This window comes from Leptonychotes weddellii, chromosome 1, assembly GCF_054177405.1.
Source record: "Leptonychotes weddellii isolate Sample4059 chromosome 1, ASM5417740v2, whole genome shotgun sequence".
NCBI lineage: Eukaryota > Metazoa > Chordata > Mammalia > Carnivora > Phocidae > Leptonychotes > Leptonychotes weddellii.
In genome coordinates this window covers 57,537,098-57,555,121 of record NC_138369.1, presented here as the reverse complement: position 1 = coordinate 57,555,121, position 18,024 = coordinate 57,537,098, and the positions used below count along the sequence as shown (strand labels likewise).

At 48.4% G+C, this 18,024-nt stretch overlaps 1 protein-coding gene across 2 annotated transcripts in view; it reads left to right on the top strand.

The window, feature by feature from the left end:
• SCN10A (sodium voltage-gated channel alpha subunit 10) overlaps positions 1–18,024 on the top strand; it is an 81,778-nt gene that overhangs the window by 48,821 nt on the left and 14,933 nt on the right. The window contains exons 15-21 of one of the 2 annotated variants that reach the window (XM_031028263.2): positions 3,370–3,729; positions 5,239–5,685; positions 7,065–7,202; positions 8,864–8,987; positions 10,033–10,187; positions 13,278–13,451; positions 16,839–16,961. In XM_031028263.2, coding sequence (XP_030884123.1) covers positions 3,370–3,729; positions 5,239–5,685; positions 7,065–7,202; positions 8,864–8,987; positions 10,033–10,187; positions 13,278–13,451; positions 16,839–16,961 — 1,521 coding nt within the window. Of the gene's footprint in view, positions 1–3,369; positions 3,730–5,238; positions 5,686–7,061; positions 7,203–8,863; positions 8,988–10,032; positions 10,188–13,277; positions 13,452–16,838; positions 16,962–18,024 lie in introns of both variants that reach the window. The other variant, XM_006733423.2, reaches the window with a different exon arrangement.

Below are 18,024 nucleotides of genomic sequence, written 5' to 3'. Positions count from 1 at the left end.
TAAGCATATTATATCTAATTATACTGTTATCTCTGGCTAATAATTTTATTACCTAAGGAAATTGAATGGCAGTTTCCACATACACATCCTGGATCTCAATCCCTCATGATGCCTCATTATTATGTATTTGTTTGTTTTACTGCAATTCATAGACACCTTTGGGTGGGGGTGCTTTGAGACCTGGGATGTAGGCTGGTTTCTTCAGAAAGTATTTGCATTCACTTCGGCAAGGCACTTTGCAGGTTTGCTCTAAATTAAATTATCAGGTTGAAATAACTTAGTAGTGTGAATTCTAGCCAAAATCCTGTGTGAGCACCACTTTGGGGTCCAAATTCTCGGTATCAGTTTCCCACCCTCTACCTTGACCAGATATTTAATTTTCCTGGCATTCTCCTGGATTTATTTCTGGTTTGTCTTTACATGGAAGTTAGAGCTCTTTGGGATCTAGTCTTAAAGGGGGGAGAAATTCCTGTTAGACCTTTTACCTTAGACAGGCCCTGGGATAAGTTTCCTGCTCTCCATGCTTCATGAGACCATTAAAACCTATGCTAGATTCACTTGGTTTAGCAAATGTCTTCAGAGAAAATGCTAGCTTCAACAATCTGTTTATATATCGGAATTCCCATATTTATTTAATTTTTGGCTAAAGAATTTACTTACTTTATTGATAGATCATCAATGCACCTTAGATTTTATTATCCAGCATTTTTAAAGACTTTATGTATTTATTTGATAGAGAGAAAGCTAAAGACAGAGCATAAGCAGAGGGGGAGGGGCAAAAGGAGGGGGAGAAGCAGACTCCCTGCTGAGCAGGGAGCCTGATGCGGGGCTCAATTCCAGGACCCTGGGAACATGACCTGAGCCAAAAGCAGACAGTTAACTGACTGAGCAACCTAGGCACCCCTATCCAGCATTTTTAATAACTTTTTGATGGAAAGGAAAACCCAAGGGGGATCCAGTATAGTCTACCATATTACCCTGTCTATTGATAATTTGTCATAAGGCCCACTTCATCACCAAGTGGTGACCTCCCCAGGAGAGGAACGACTTACCTTTAAACTTACTTTTCATTCTATTCTAAAAGTAAAGCATCTTAATTAAAGTAAGTTGAAAATATAAAGAAAGTTTAACTCTAAGATTCGAGATATTTGGATATATGTCCATACAAATATGTCCATGTTACCAACTTGGTTTATTTCCTTCCAGTCTTTTCCCCTCTAAATAGAAGTTTTTGTATTATGAGATTAACTAGAGAAATGGTTAATTAAATGTGAAGCAATATTCAGCAGCATTTAAAAGCAACAATTTATAAATCTTATGTGATATTATAAAGAAATTCTTTTTGAGGTGCACCTGGGTGACTCAGTCGATTAAGCACCTGCCTTTGGCTCAGGTCATGATCCCAAGGTCCTGGGATCCAGCCCCGAATCGGGCTCCCTGCTCAGCAGGGAGTCTGCTTCTCCCTCTCCCTCTGCCTCTCTCCCCAGCTTGTGCTCTCTCTCTCTCTCACTCACTCTCAAATAAATAAATAAAATCTTAAAAAAAAAAAAAGAAAGTCATTTTGATGTAATGCTAAGCTGGGCAAAGTGTAGAGAAAGCAATTGCACGGGGGTGGAGGTGAGATTCTCAGGAATCATGGACGCATGTGGGGCTGCCCTCCTGGACCACTCACTCTAGGCACCAACAAGAGCCAGACAGCTCTCGGCAGGCACTCTGTAACTGTGTGTTGACTGACAGCTAACACTAGGGGCCCCCAATCCCAGATATCTCTAGAACAGCAAGTAAAGGGATCTTGTTCTCTTGGCTTCTGTAAAGACAATAAAAGAATTCATAGAGGACCATTCGATTCATGCCCTCTGATGACAATTACACACAACTTGCTTGCAGTTTAACCTAAGCTTAATTATGGACAACAAATTGCTACCTAACAGGACTCTAATATTAATTTCTAAACTCTCCACCCCCACCCCAACTAACTAAGGAACCAGTGGAAACTTCGATTCGATTAAGGCAAGAGTCAATGCCCGGTCCTTTGCTTATGGCCAGTAAGCATGCCCTTGTGTCCCTCACTGTCCCCAGTCGTGCCCCACAAGGGCCCTACTCCAGTCTCTGCCTTTGTACTTGTCCAGAGTTTACTGTAAGAGTGGAAACCTGTAGCAATGATGTTGCTAAGGAAACTTGGCATTATCCCAATACCCTCCACAAAACGGCTCCATGTAGTTTCCAATGCTCAGTGTTTGTTTGGGCTTATGTGCTGCCTCTATGTTTAGTCTACGAAACTGGTGTTTTAGGCTCTGCTACCAGTATGAGGAGAATAACTTCCAGGTTGGGTCTAAAGTGAACATAGACCATTGCATGCCCCCTCCCCCACCATCACAAAGAGAAGTGGGAATGGAACTTCCTGTATAAGAGGAATAAACCTCCCTTGGGGCTTACTACTGTGTGACTTCTAAACCTACTGTTGCTCTGTTCTGTTCAGCATTGCATCTTAACCTCTAGGCCAGAGCTACACTCCTGCTAGGTTCTCCATAAATACCCATGACAGCAGAACCCAGATATTTCTTTCTAATAAATTAAAGAACCACACAAATGTATTTTTTTAACTGTCTACACATTTATATGCATAGTGTTTATGCTCCCTTGTGGGACTTAGCACGTTCGGGTTTATAATGAAGGCTCTTTGGATCTTTGCCTATTCTTCATAACTAAGCCATTAGTTCCATGAGGGCAGGAGCCCACACATCTCTCTCCGTACACCCTACAGGTTCACACAGAGCCAGGCATATGCGTGGGTGACATTCAATGACGTGAGTAGTTTGGTTAGCCAACTAAACAAACATGTGAATGCTGGGTCCATGAAATCATATACTTGCCATTTCAGAGCTGGTGGTGGCAGCAGAAGCTGTCCACAGCCCCAAGATGAGAAATGCCCTAAGATATGATTCACCAATACCTCTCAAATACGGTGGGTCCTGATCTCCCTGCAGAAGGCTAAGCTTACTTCTGGTCAAAAGCGGGTCATTCTCATTTATTTGTGAGTTCCATCATACCCCCATAGAATAAGCCAACATTCAGGAAGTCTGTGGCTACAGAATAGAATACATAAGGCAAGACCACCTTCCCACTATAAAACTCCTGACTGCCACAGTTGCTGAAGCATGTTGGTACATGAGGACCCATAGAAGGCTGGTCATATCTTTGAGTAACTGATGACAGAAAGGTCTCAAAAAGCAGCTTCCTGGGAGCACCCCCATCTTAATGAAATGAGCTGCCTTGTGCTCCTCCATGACCCTTGGTTTCGGGTCAAGACTGGAGATGAAAGGTGATGAGAACTGCAGCCAGGACCTGACAGTCTCTATTTCTCTGCAGCTGCGGGTCTTCAAGCTGGCCAAGTCCTGGCCAACCTTAAACACACTCATCAAGATCATCGGGAATTCGGTGGGGGCACTGGGGAACCTCACCATCATCCTGGCCATCATTGTCTTTGTCTTCGCTCTGGTGGGCAAGCAGCTACTTGGGGATAATTACCGGGACAACCGGCATAATATCTCTGCACCCAATGAAGAATGGCCGCGATGGCACATGCATGACTTCTTCCACTCCTTCCTCATCGTCTTCCGGATCCTGTGTGGAGAGTGGATCGAGAACATGTGGGCCTGCATGGAAGTTGGCCAGAAATCCATATGCCTCATCCTTTTCTTGACAGTGATGGTGCTAGGGAACCTGGTGGTAAGTGCTGAGCCCCCCTGAGGGCACTGTCTTGGGGGCCATTGAGGAGACTTCTGGGTTATTCTAAAAAGCTTTGAGGTTGCACATTTTTATGCCCCCATCATGCCTCCTGGACTGTAAGTCTTCAAACTTTGCAAAGTCGTGTGGGGCATGTTCTAAGAATTCTCCCTTGGGAGGTTACCTGACTTGCTGGCATGAGCACATAGGAGAGGGGTGGAAAGACCTGTTTAGAATCCCAGCTCTACCACTAGTAAGGCTGGAAGACCTAGCACAAGAGACAATCTCCTCCAGCTTTAATTTCCTTAAAATCAAGAAAATAATGCTTGCTCATAGGCTTACCCAGGATATTAAATTACAGGAGATGACATATGCAAATTGCCTAGGCCACAGCAGGAACTCAGTAAATGTTAGCTGTTAGTTGCTGAAGAAAAATTTCCTTTCCCACTCTAGGGGGTCTCAAAAGATATTTTTCTCTAAGGGCATGAGAGCAGACTGATTTCTCTAAGTGACACAGGTCCTAGCTATGAGCAGGAGGGTGGGCACGATGGGACAAGATGAAAGAGAGAAGCTGGGTCATGGACAACATCCAATGCCACAATGTCAATAACAAAATCCACTCCCACATTTGGGGGAGCCCCAATTGGCCCAGCACCCCTTCTCTATCCTAGCTGGCCTCTTGCCCTCAGCTTACCCCCACCCACTGTGGTTCTGGGCACCCTTGCTGTACCAGTGCTGGTTACTGTAGGGAGACATATGGACCCTCAGAAGCCCTTTTCTGACTGCCCTGAAAGTCAACCAACTTGGATTCTTTTCCTGTAAGAGTTTTACAGACACAAGAAAGCTAAACCAGGAGAGATGAAATAACAAATTCAGACTTTTCAGTCTTTCCGACCCAGGTCATGGAGCCAGAGATGCCTTCCCCCCATTCCTGAGTTAGGGGGTTGACAGAAGATCCTTTTTTCCAGGCTGAGCTCAGCATGCCTGCAGAGCTACAGGGGCTCCTAACCCTCAGGCAGGAAGTTTCCCTTTCTGAGCACTTTTACAGCCCTCAGGTAGTTTCCTCTTCACAACCATTCCAGAAGGGAGGGAGTCCCCACTCCCTGCTCATGGGGGAAGAATATGAAGTTGGAAACAGCAAGGAGGTTGCCCAGGATCCCAGAGTGAGGAAAAGAACCCAGGGCTTTGGCAGATGACAATGGTCCCAGGGCAGACCCATATATGTTCCTCTCCATTATCCCTGAATGTCCTTGGTTCGGCAGGGGTGATCCTTCTCTATGGCAGAAAATTGTGTTTCCAAACCTTGTCCACATGAGGCAGGTCACTTGGGACATCCCCAAGACTCTCCTCAGTGGCTCTCAAAATGTCCATTCCCCCAAGAGGGAAAGCACATTGGGTGGGCAGGGAGAGGCCCAGGTGTGGCGATCCTGCCCTCCATCTGCCAACCTGGCAGACTATGGAGGGAGTCAGTTCATTGGTCGAGCCATCTTTGCTTCCACTCCTTCTCTCCAGGTGCTCAACCTGTTCATTGCCCTGCTGCTGAACTCCTTCAGCGCTGACAACCTTGCAGCTCCAGATGAAGATGGGGAGGTGAACAACCTGCAGGTCGCCCTGGCACGGATCCAGGCTTTTGGCCATCGTACCAGGAAGGCCATTTGCAGCTTCTTCACCAGGCCTTGTCTGCTGCCCTGGCCCAAGACAGAACCCCAGCTGGTGGTGAAGCTCCCACTCTCCAGCTCCAAAGCTGAGAACCACATTGCTGCTCATGCAGCTGTGGGGAGCCCCGGAGGTCTTCCAGTGTCCAGAGGCCCCAGGGACGACCACAACGACTTCATCACCAATCCTAACATATGGGTCTGTGTGCCCATTGCCGAAGGCGAATCTGACCTTGATAACCTGGAGGAGGATGGTGAAGAGGATGCTCGGAGCTCCCAGCAGGAAGTGATCCCTCAAGGGCAGGTGAGAGTCCTCCCATGAGACAGCCTCAGGGCTGGAGTGACAGGGGCAGAAGGGAAATTAGAATAAGGAGGTTTTCCAACATCAGGACTGGCACAACCTTGATGAGCCCCGGGCAAGCCAAGCACAGGAGCACTTGATGTCAGGAAGCAAATACCATGCCAAGCTTTCTGGGGGAGGTGGCATTTGAGTAGGGCCTGGAAAAAAAGGTCAGAATTCCCAGGCAAGCAGAGAGCAGGGGCAGCACCTTAGTCCCAGGCCATTTTGACATTCTTGGGATTGTCTTTCACACAACTGCCCCGCTTACTTCACCCAACTCGGGCTCTGTGCCTAAGATGCTAACGAGACTCCTCTAAGAACTAACAAGACTCCTCTAAGAACAGATGTTGTCCAAGAACGAGATTTATCTGATCTTCCTCAAAAGCCTAGGGAGTCCTGCTCATTAGGTGACTCATTTATCCAGCTTTTCCTAACAAAGGATGTCACAGGGAAATGACACTTGTTCTTTTTGGCACCAAAGAATTTAAAGCACATTTAAGCCTTTTGGTAATATACATATTTTTAAATACTTCGCACAGTTCCCTACTACCTTAAGCTAATATATCAACCCTCATTGATCTCTTCTTGGTGCCTCAGGGCATGCACTTCTGCACAGTATGGGAAGGCAGGGGTCCCCGGGGGGTCTGGAGACAGGCAGGGCTGCTGGCCAGGCCACTAAGTAACTTCAGACAGCTGTGCTTTGAGTCTGTAGCTCTACCACAGCCTTCTCCCCCTGCAGCTGTCACTTCTCTTGTGTCCCAGCAGCTGCTATTATCAGCTGCCGTATTTTACATGCCTTTGTATGGGTGACAGCCGAGGGCAGGGCATCACCATCCCCAGAATAAAGGACATGAACTTTGTGATGACTGTCTCCACTCAGAGGTATTTTCAGTTACTTTGGGGTTCTTGGGGGACTTCAGATGGCCAAGTTTGCTACCGCTCTGACCTCTGAACAAGTAATAATGGTCATGGCTAACATCTATTGAGCCAAGCACTTCATGCCAAGTGTCTTACAAGCATTCATATATTTAGTCATCAAAATCACGGAATAAAGTAGATCTTGCCTTCTCAATTTTGCAGGTGGGAAAAATGGAGATCAGGTTGAATTTATTTACCTAAAGCCACATAGCTTGTAAGGAATGGAGCCAAGAGTTAAACAGATCTGGTTATAGAGACTCCAGGCTCACTTCCCACAAGCATGTGTGTATGCATGCATGTACGTATGTTGCAAAGATTAGGTCCTTAGCTCTGGCAGACTATGAGGGGCAAGATGTCTTCAAACTGAGAAGCAGTCAGCTGAGGGTGGGCACAGGTGCCCAGATGGGACCCTTTCTCACTAGCAGGAGCAGCTGCAGCAAGTCGGGAGGTGTGAGGGCCACCTGGCACCCAGGAGCCCAGGCTCTGGAATGTCCTCTGAGGCCCTGGCTTTCCACGCGGGTGAGAAGGGGAAAGACGATGCTGCTGCCCAGGCCCCTGCAGAGGTAGGTATGTGAGCTTCCAGGAGAGGTTGAACAGCCTGCCAGACACTGACCGGTGTGATGGTAGGGGCTGGAGGATCGGGCTGCTCGGGAAGTGATGTTTCAGAATGCAGTCAACCACACAACCTCACATCTCATCATGAGTAGTGTTAAGGTCCGTCCTAACCTCTGGGCTGGTCAGCACAATTTCCGTGGAAAGAAGGTGGTTCCACAAGTTGAGGGGTAAGGGGTTATGAGGATGAGATCCTCCACCTCTCTGAGTCTCCTTGTCTTCATCTCTGAAACTGAATGGTAATGCCTACCTGGTAGGATTCTTTTGAAGCTTAAATGAGATGCTGCTTGTCAAGTGTTCTGTTCTTGCCTGAGATGGAATAAGTGCCCATAATATGACAGCCAAGAAACAAGGGAACAAAAGACAATGTGCAGAGAAAGTATATTTCTGAGCCAGCAGATGAAAGTCAGAGTCGCTCGGGGGTGAGGAAGTCTTCCCTGTGACTCCCCCCACCCCCACTCTCTTTTGTCCACATCCTTTTTTCCAGCCAAAAACATTCTGGTGCTCTGGAGAGGCAGTCTAATGAGTAGTGTACTGATAGCCTTATACAGACTGGACAGGAAGCAAAATTGGGGTTTAGGAGTGTCTCACAAGAGGTAAAAGGAAACTTGGTGGTTTCATTACAAATCTTTGAAGAAAACAAGCTACAGGGAAGAGGCATCGAGAAAGATTTAGTGTCATTAATACTACGGCATTAAAGTCAGGAATTGAACTTGACACCTAGCCTCTGAGAGCTGACGCCGTGACAGGCACCAGGCCGGGCAAAGATAAGGAAGACATCATTCGTGTCCCAAGTTATCACGCCCTTCAGCTTGAGGAATGTCAGCCACTGGCCGTGTGCCCCTGGGCAGGGATGACCACAGCAGGGTGAAAGGAGAGGGTGGGCTTCGAAGGGGTTAGGGGACCCCAGCGTGAACAGAAACCACTTGATTCCTGCTGGGCGAGGATTGCCACCTTCTACACATGGACATCGTGTTTCCTTCAGAGCATTCTCAGGATTCCCCTGGCTAGTTGTCTCTACTCTGTGTTTTCAGTACGCAGCTGCTGGGTACTGGTTTGGTTTTGGTTTTGTTTTGTATATTTTTGTCCACAACCCTGGCCAGGCAGAGAAGGACCTGACAGTGACAGATGGGGACCCACCCCACCATTTGGGTCCATTAGCCGAGCTATCAGGTTTACTAATATGAGAGCAGCTTCAACTCCTAATTGAATTCATCTGGAGACATTACAGGGCTGGAGCTGCCAGGAGGGCAGCAGGGCTCCTGCAGCATTGCTCCGTGATTAAATATTCAGGCCCAGTGACTGCCATGAGTCTTTATGGGGGTAATTATGGTGTCTCGGGCCCTCGCCAGCACTCCATCAGGGGCCTGGAGGTTTAAAGCCTCACACAGCTAAACCTCTGGGGCTCCATAGAGAACATCACTGTTCTGGGCCTCAGCTGGCAAGGCACCAAACACACAAGGATCACTGCAGGGGGGTGGGGGGGGTCTGGCCCCAACGGGCTCTCCCTGCATCTCGGAGCCCTTGGCCGGGCAGACCTGTACAGACCGTGTGCAGACTCACTGGGGCCCTCAGAGAGCCGAGTTCACTGCCCTGGGCTTCTGCCCTGCAGGGAGGGGACGAGACAAGCTCCTCAGAAGGCAGCACAGTGGACTGCCTGGATCCCGAGGAGATCCTGAGGAAGATCCCTGAGCTGGCAGATGACCTAGAAGAACCAGATGACTGCTTCACAGAAGGTAAAGCGGCGACCAAAGGCCTCCCCATGCTGACCTTCATTCGGGCCAGAATCCCACTCAACAAGCTCTCATCCGGGCACCTGTGTGTCCAGGGCCCTGGCCTGGGGTCCACGGGAGACAGACACACAGGGTCCCTCGCTGCCTCCTCCCTAAGCTGGAGGGGCCAGCATCAGACACAAACACCATGCTCCCAGCAGCCTAGTGGGGCCATGTCAGACGCGGCCACCAGTGCTGGGCCTTCCTCCTCACCCTTGAAAACACCTCGGACTTAAAAACCAGGCCTCTTGAGGCTGAACGGGATAAAAGTAAATACTCTTGTTTGGGGACATAAAGGACGCAGAGGAGGGCCATATCTGTGTCCCTCAGTCTTTGGTGTAGCTCTGAAAGGCAGAACAGATGTCCACGGCCATAGCACCCTGAATGCACCTCATCTTGTCCTAAAGGCAGAAAATACATCTTAGTCTGTTTTCCCTCCATGTTTAGAATAGAGAGGCACATTGTGTTCTCACTAGATCTGCCTGCAATAAGGGGATATACATAGAGTTCACACTATGAAAGTCATTGTGGCTTCAATACTAAAAAATCTATACATTAAAAAGCAACAACACTTCCTTGAGTTTCCAGTTCCACACAACCCGGGGCTGGACTGGACCCAGGCCCCATCCCAGCCATGCGGTGGCCTCTCAAGTGATCAAAGACTCAGAGCATAGCCCCTCAGACAGCACTAGGCCCAGGCCCCACGGCTTGTCAAGCTTCCAGAAATGGGTGGGCATAGGACAGGGGTCACCTGTATCCTCTCCAAGAAGGATGATAATTGGGAAGGAGTTGAGAGTGGGTGAGACCAATGGTAGGGAAGAACACCCGAAGGGCAGGATCGAGAGGCTACCTGAAAGGGGTGCAGCTTCTCTCGTATTCCAGAGATTTCCTTTCCTATGGGGTGGCAAGTGGGTTTCCCAGCAGAGTGCTTTCCCAACAGGGCTAGAGCAAAAATGCTCCTCCCTCCCCAGGGGGACATCCCTCACCATCAGTCACCTCTCTCCCACAGGCTGTCTTCGCCACTGTCCCTGCTGTAAAGTGGATGCCAGCAAGTTTCCGTGGGCTATGGTCTGGCAGGTGCGCAAGGCCTGCTACCGCATCGTGGAGCACAGCTGGTTTGAGAGCTTCATCATCTTCATGATCCTGCTCAGCAGTGGGTCTCTGGTAAGAGGAGGCAGGGTCCCTGCCCCAAAGCCCTCCAGATTGGGTCTCCCACAATCCCGATGCCCTGGAGCTGGAGCAATGAGCTCCCCTGAGTCCTAGCCTGAAAGCCCCCAGCCAATGGCCGCAGGAGATCTACAGGCCAGCACACTGGGTTCTTCTTAGCAGCAGGGGAGGGTAGGTTCTTGCAGTCCCCGTGTCCCCACCTGCTAAACCTGGCTGCAAGTATTTCAAGCAGTGAGGGCATGCCTCCCACTTCATAGCTGGGGAAACTGATACTCAAAGGGCCTGAGGCAGTTGTCCACGTTTACCCAGCTTGTCAGCAGCAAAACCTACCTCTGCCCTCATTTGATCCCAAAGCCCCAGGCTTTCTACCCCCTGGCCTCCCAAACACTGGCCTTCTCTGAAGGCCCAGTGCAAAGACTGCCATCCTTCTGTCTTATCAAGCCACTTGCAAATGCTATTATTCGTTCAAAGCTCACAGCAAATCATTATATCAGCACTTCTCAAAATGTAATTACCTGGGGAGCTTGTTAAAAGGCAGATTCTGAATCAGATCTGGGGTGGGGCCTGAGAATTGGCATTTCCAACAAGCTCCAAAGACCACACTTTAAATAACAAGACCTTACAGGCATAGAAATTCTGACTTAGGAGCCACTTCCTTAGCCCCTTGCTGAATGGTCAGCTTTGTAGGACAAGGAAGGATGCTTCTGGTTGCACCATGGCTTATGCTCCCTGCACAATCTTCCCTAATCTTCCCAGTGGACCAAGGCAGCTGTAGACACAGGAAGGGACTCGTCATCCCCAGTTGTCTGCCTCTTATGGAATGAAGAAGGCACAGCCCAAAGACATGAAGGGGACTGCCTGGGGTCCCTGCTAATTAGTTAAAGGGAAGACGAGAAACCCTCACTCCTGACTCATGGTTCCAAGCGTTTTCACTTGTTTTGCTCTTAATGTGTCATTTACTCCCTAAAAACAATCTACTGGATATCTGGCCACCTACTTAAACACCAGATTTCCCAGGAAGGGTGCCCAAACTGCTCAGTGTATGGCCCAAATGATCTGGGGTGGGGGGTGGCCAGGCGGGCAATGGCACGAGGGCCGAGGGCGAAGAGTGTCTCTGGGAACAGGGCTGCTCTGTCACCACGAGGGTGGGGGAGGGGTGGCAGCATCCAAAGGGGCCCACTGCTGGGCACAGGGCAGCGATTGTCCCCGGCCCTAGCCGGCTCTGTACAGCTCTGGTGTTCCAACCACATCGTCGGGCAAGAGGGGGCTGGGTGCTGATTTCTCCCTCCCCTCCCCTCTTTCCTGTCCTCCTTGATGAGGACAATAGTCCCATCTGCTGTTGACAAGGTGCTTCCCTCATTACCTCCTCCTCTCCTGTCTTTCCCCATGGGCCTCCTTCCTCATTTCTCTTCTCCATGCTCCCCTGCTCCTTCCTTTCTTTCTGTTCTCCTACTCCACTCACCCCAGCTGCTCCCCTCCCTCCCAGCAGGGAGGGCAGATCCTGCACCAGCTGCTGGGCCCTCACCTCCCCATCTCCTTCCCCAAGGGACTGAACAGGCTGGCACCAAATTTAGTCTTCCTTATGCTTTTACTTTGAGTACTTTAAAAAAAAAAATAACATGAGTTTTCATCTGACAAAGTAAAGTGCAAAAAAAAAAAAAAAAAAACCCTTGGAAATTATGGGAAGATGCAAAGAAAAAACATCACCCATTTTCCTATCACTCAAAGAGAATCTCACTTTGAAAACATTTTAGTATACTTCCTTCCCATCTTTCTTATGCATATAATACATAAATATTACAAAACTGAAACCACATTTATGCATTCTGTAATTTCTCAGTAAATTCCCACAGTAAATATACTCCTACTATCTGACTTAGTGGCTGCAGTGCGTTCCATTACGGAATGCACCACCATTTACGTAAATAATGCCGGTGTTTCCTTCTAATAAGCATTGAATAGCCTGTGTCGACTCCTTTGAGGACATTGGCTTCTTTCCTGTCTTGGGTCCAATTAGAAGCAGAATCCAAAGCAGGGATTCTTGGGCAAGCTGCTTGTGGAGGGCGTGCTCTGAGGTGGAGCCCGTGAGGGAGGCAGGACCAGGAGAGGAGCTAAAAGACGCAGCTCCCACAAAGTCCACCTCAGCCTGATGCCGCAGGAGCTATGGAGCATAAAGGGTGTCACAGAGCGGTCCCACCTTGAGGCAAAGGGGGCAGTCACTGGCTGCAGCTGCCCCCAGACCAGGCATTTAACCTCTTAGGCATTTCTGCAGGTGGAGGCAGTTCCCCTCAGCTCAGGGAGGTCCTCAGGAAAAGGGGGCATCCACCAGCCGATAGCAGCCAACATGGCAGCAGCTGGGGGATAGCTGCCCTGGCCCCTCCAAGGGCATCTGGGGGGGGCACTAGAACGTCCAGGGTCCTTAGGCTAAATTCGTGAAGGCGGAATTGCTGGGTTCCTGAAATCTTTGAGTCCTCTTGCCAAATTGGTCTCCCAAAAGACTGGACTGGTTTTGAGCCCCCAGTCAGGTATGAGAGGAGTGACCTCCCCACAGCCACAGCAACACTGACCTTGCCTTCGTTCTTTTCTATCTTCACCGATCTCATGAGAGAAAAATGGTATCGTCTTTTTGTTTGAATTTCCTTAATTACCAGTGAGATAGAATATTCTTTTTCAGAGGTTCATGGGCAATTCTTACTTTCATTTTTTGGGAACTGCCTGTGAACATCTTTTGATGCTTTTATTTTTAAACTAAGTCGCTGTTAGGATCCCTTTGGTTCACTTCCAAGCCCCAATTTGAGGTTTCCTTTCTCCCTTGCTTTCAGCTCCCCTGCAAAGAGTGAGCCAGGCTTCAGGCCCCATTGGCTCTAGGGGGTCCTGGTTTGTATGTCACAGTGCCTCTTCCACTATCCCTCTGAGCCCCACCCCACACACATACCCTAAGCAGAGAAAACAAAATGATACAGGCAAGCTGGTTCCCAAAGTCCTCCCAGGGGTTGAGGGCAGGGCTGGTGGGGTCCTTCCTTATCACTGGGCACCAGGGCTGTGGGTCCAGGCAGATGACAATTCTGCTCCCTTTCTTCCTTCCAGGCCTTTGAAGACCATCACCTTGACCAGAAGCCCACAGTGAAGGCCTTGCTGGAATATACTGACAGGGTGTTTACATTTATCTTTGTATTCGAGATGCTTCTCAAATGGGTGGCCTATGGCTTCAAAAATTACTTCACCAATGCCTGGTGCTGGCTGGACTTCCTCATTGTGAACGTGAGTGGCTCATTGGCACACATGGGGTTTGGGGTCCTCACCTCTGATGGATGGCTGCAGCTAGCACCAAGGAATCTGGGGCCTTGCCTCATGGGCCCCTCCAAAGTCTTGAGCACTTAGCAAGGTCTCTGAGAATAGCCTGCACACTGGTGAATGGTAAGATCAGACAGTACACGATTCTGGCACAGTGGTGATGCTCAAGTGAGTCCTTGGTTCCTAGGCCTCCGTCCAGAAAGACCACTGACTGCCTTCTGTATTTTATATCCAAAGCAAGATGACATGTGAGGCTCTCAAGGGTCTTATGACCTTGCATCCCTTGACAGGGCTTCTGGACTGAGGGGAGCCAAGGACTGCACAGCCCAGAGACTCTTCCCACCTGCTGATTCAGTGGTCCTCAGCCCTGGCTATACTTTAGAATCACCTGGGGGAACTCTTAAAAATACAATGAACCAACACTGCTACTCCCGGAGATTCAGATCTCTCCGGTCCTAGGTGGAGCCCAGTCATCAGTATCTTATAAAAGCTCCTAGGCACTGTCCAATATGTGTGCAGCCAGATTGAGAATCAGTGAGCTTGCCCCACCAGCTTCTCCCCAGTGGCACTAAAAGGGACAGAGGGCCCCTTTGGAGAGATGCTGAGTTGAAGTACATGTGTTCAGACTCACACTAACCTGGGGCCACTTACCACTGCAAGAGGAGATTGACCAAGTGCCTCCCACATGCTAGACCTGTGATTCCTCACCACTGTGAGGAGACCAACCTCAATGAAACCTCCTAAGAGCCTTCCTAGCCCCCAAAAGCCAGGAGATGTCTCTCCCTCCTCCTACCCATGACCAGCTTCTATCTCTGTCCAGGTCTTTGCCCTCTTGGCTTTGCAGGATGGCTGCCTGAGTGTTTTGCTCACTGTGGCACAGCTGAGGGTCCCCACAGGCAGGGGGAGGTTCATGCTGGGTTTGTCTCTGACTCCCACACTCCAACAGCCACCAGGACCAATGTCTGCACATCAGAGGTGTCAGGAAATGTGTCTGTATTCAATGCTTACCTCCTGAAGCTGGACGGGGTCCAGTACAGAACATTCTGTCCAGCCTCCTATGCTGGCAGGTCCCCCACAGCAGGTCTGTGTACTCAATTCTCTTCTTTCCTGATACCAAAGTGCTGGCAGCATTGGGACACTGTACCACAGGGATTAGCTGTGAGGCTTGAAATCTGAGTCACAGGTGATAGCTTTGTGCATATAAAATAATCATTCATAAATGAAGGAAAAGTGTTTTATTCTGGCTTCACACCCCTGTTAGGGGCACAGCCGCTCATTCTCAAATCTCTTCCATTCATTTATTCTATCCAACTCTCTTTCCATTCATCCATCAATCATTTTACCCAGCCATCCATTCTTCTCCCTTTCATCCATTCCATCTATCCACTATGCTATACTTCCATATTTTATCCTTCTTCTTTCTTTTATCCTTCCTTTCAACTGCCTGTCCTATCCATCTTTGTGTCCTTTTAATACATTATTCTATTCAAACATCCTTCCATCCACCTTCCTTCTCTTCTCTCCTTTCTCTCATCCATCCCAACATTCTTCTATCTTTTCTTAAATTTATCAAATGTTTATTTATGACTACTGAATATAGGATTGTCTTATGAAATGCTCTGGAAGAGGCAGAAGCCAAGAAATAAAAACTCCCTGTCTCCAGGAGTTTGTGCTATAATCTTTCAGCAGATAAGACACACAAAGAGAAATAAACCTATTATAGGGGGGGTGTGGTGAGCACTGCTGAAAATAATTAGTGTCTTAGGGACACAGAGACATGAACCTGTGGGGGTGAGGTAGTTGGGAAGGCTTCATATAAGAAATGACATTAAATGTGGGGCTTAAAATGAGCAGGAGCATTGAGGTGCAAAGAGGACTGGGGGGGCAATTTTAATTAAAAGATGACCCTGAGCAAAAGTACAGACACAGGTATATTTAAGGAACAATTTTATTTGGGTAGAATATATGAGTGAAACATGGCTGAAAAAGCAGTCTGCAGCTACATAACACAGGCTAAGGAATCTGGAACTTAACCTGAGGGTGATAAAGCACCAGTGAAGTCTGGGAGTAAGAGACACACATGATTATAATCAAATTTGCATTGGACAATGGATGCAATACTAGAGACCAGTTGGGAGGCTAGTAGTCTGAGCAGAGGGAGTGGAGCTGGGCTTGGGTGGAGGGCTTTGATGGAGAGACCCCAGACCCTGATTGCTCCAAATATAGATTTTGCACATGAGGCAGCCTTCCCAGGAGGCTGAGCAAAAGACTGAATGGGGTCCAGCATGAAACTGGCCCCAAACCTCCCCACTTTCTGTCAGCCAGACAGCTGGGTGCCACCTGCTGGTGTCTGGAGTCCTGCATGGATGAAGAAAGGGTTTTTTTTTTCCATTCCAGTTCTTTGTCTTGGTGGAATAAGCCACCCATTCAGAGAATAGACATTGTTTGAGGCTCTAGCACCCAAATGTAGACCCCTTTCTTTCTGAAGGTCTGGTGTACCTCCCCACCTAGCTGCCAGGATAGGCTAAGCCTGAATTCAGCCCACCAGTCATGGTGCAGTTGGGACCTTCCAGGATTGGGTCACAGTCTCCAGCAAGCCAAGCCCATGTGTGTGGTAACACCCTGGCACCTTCAAAGTTCCTGGAAGGTGTGACCATTTGTCCATGTCAATTTGTGTCCTTCACAGTCCTTGGTCCAACACTTTAAAAGAAGACCAACAGGGAATCACAACCCAGTTATTATATCGCAGCCATCTGTCAAAGCTGGATTTCATGGACCCATGCCATTCACTCTTCCTTTGACGCCCTCATTTTATACAGGGGAAAAATATGCCCTGGACTAGCAAAGTACTGATCCAAAACCACAAAAAAAAAAAATCAGGAGTTGAGAGGGAACTAGACCCCACCGAGACCAGGACTCTTTGCCCTCCACTTTCCTGAGCTAATACAATTGAGACTCACTTTGCGTTCTTCAAAATAGACTTTCAGCATAACCCCCACAAAGGAAATCATCTCTCCAAGTCTCTGAAAGTCAGAGTTTCAAGGCTGTTGAAGTCTGGCTGGTGCCTCTGGAGGGGAAAAGGAAGGCTGATATAATACATTGGGAGCTTGACCACCTACACACCACAGCATGGTGATGTGGAAGACTGAGTTTTTCCTTCCCAAGGGTTCAGAGAAGTGATGAATGAAATCTTTAATAAGGGAAAGAGACTGAACTCTCTCTAGAGCTTTCACTGGAGTTCAAAATAAGATGGAAGCCAGGATGATGGCTTGGACAGGGTAGGGCATAGGAGGGATTTCCTGTCTCCTTCTACCAGTGACTTCTGGAATGCTTTTGCTCTCTGCCTGCACTCAGATCTCCCTGACAAGCCTTATAGCGAAAATCCTGCAGTATTCTGATGTGGCATCCATCAAAGCCCTTCGGACCCTCCGTGCCCTGAGGCCCCTGCGGGCTCTGTCTCGATTTGAAGGCATGCGGGTAAGACCTATCTCCAAACTGCTCTGGTCTGCTGCATTTGGTACCCTTCCCCCCTCTCACACCCTCCATGTCCCTGAACCTGAGCTCTGGACCTACCTAACAGGTGGGCTCTGGGTCCTCGCTTCCTGCTGGGACTTTGGTGGTGCTGCCATGTCCTAATGCTCTGGTTTTCCTTTGTGTCCCTTTATGAGCACTCTTTCCCTTCTCAACTCAAATATCATGTCTATCAACACTCAGACTCACACTTTCCTGCTCATAGTGAAGTGATCCGGCTTCAACATCTCTTACCTCCATCTCCCCACCCTACCTATTGTCCTTTTTTGCCAAAATCTCCAGAACACCCCAAACCCTTCATTTTTCCAAGACAAATGAGCCTTTCCTCTGACACTCCATTTAAATGTGGTGGCACCATCAGCTCAGCACCATGGCCACCATCCACTGGAATGCATCCTCTCCAACACAGCGTAGTCATGAGATCCTATGGATTCTTCCCTTTCATCCACCCCTGGCCTTGCCCATCACTGTCACCTCCACTTTGCCCTCACTCTCTTCCTCACAATGGAATGCTCACAAGCCAGGCCCTTGAATTACTGGAGAGGGGGGGAGCAAGGGACTGTTAATTTGTCCCCGTCCCCTTCTTAATGACAAAAGGCTCCAAGTACTAAAAATGAGGTTTTGCTTTCTTCCACCATTGACTCAAAGAGGACATCCTACCTTCAAAAATAAAAATGGACTTTAAAAATTCACTTGTGCCTTCACAAACACTAGGAACTTATGATTGAAATAGTTTGAAATTTGTTTTATTTTATCTCTACGTTGCTGCTTTACAAAAAGCAAGTTTGTGAATATGGATTTCAATTTTCACTGATTCTTGACTAAGGCATACCTTGAGCTATATTTTTAAAAGTCCTTTTAAAATAGTATTTAAGAAGAATAAAGCAAGGTCCTAGAAGTCTGTATGTGCAAGCACAACACACACACTCACACCCCTAAAAGAGCATGTGTGTACTTTAAGTTCATCCATCTTCTCAATCCTGGGAAAATACCCTAAAACCTGCCCAGA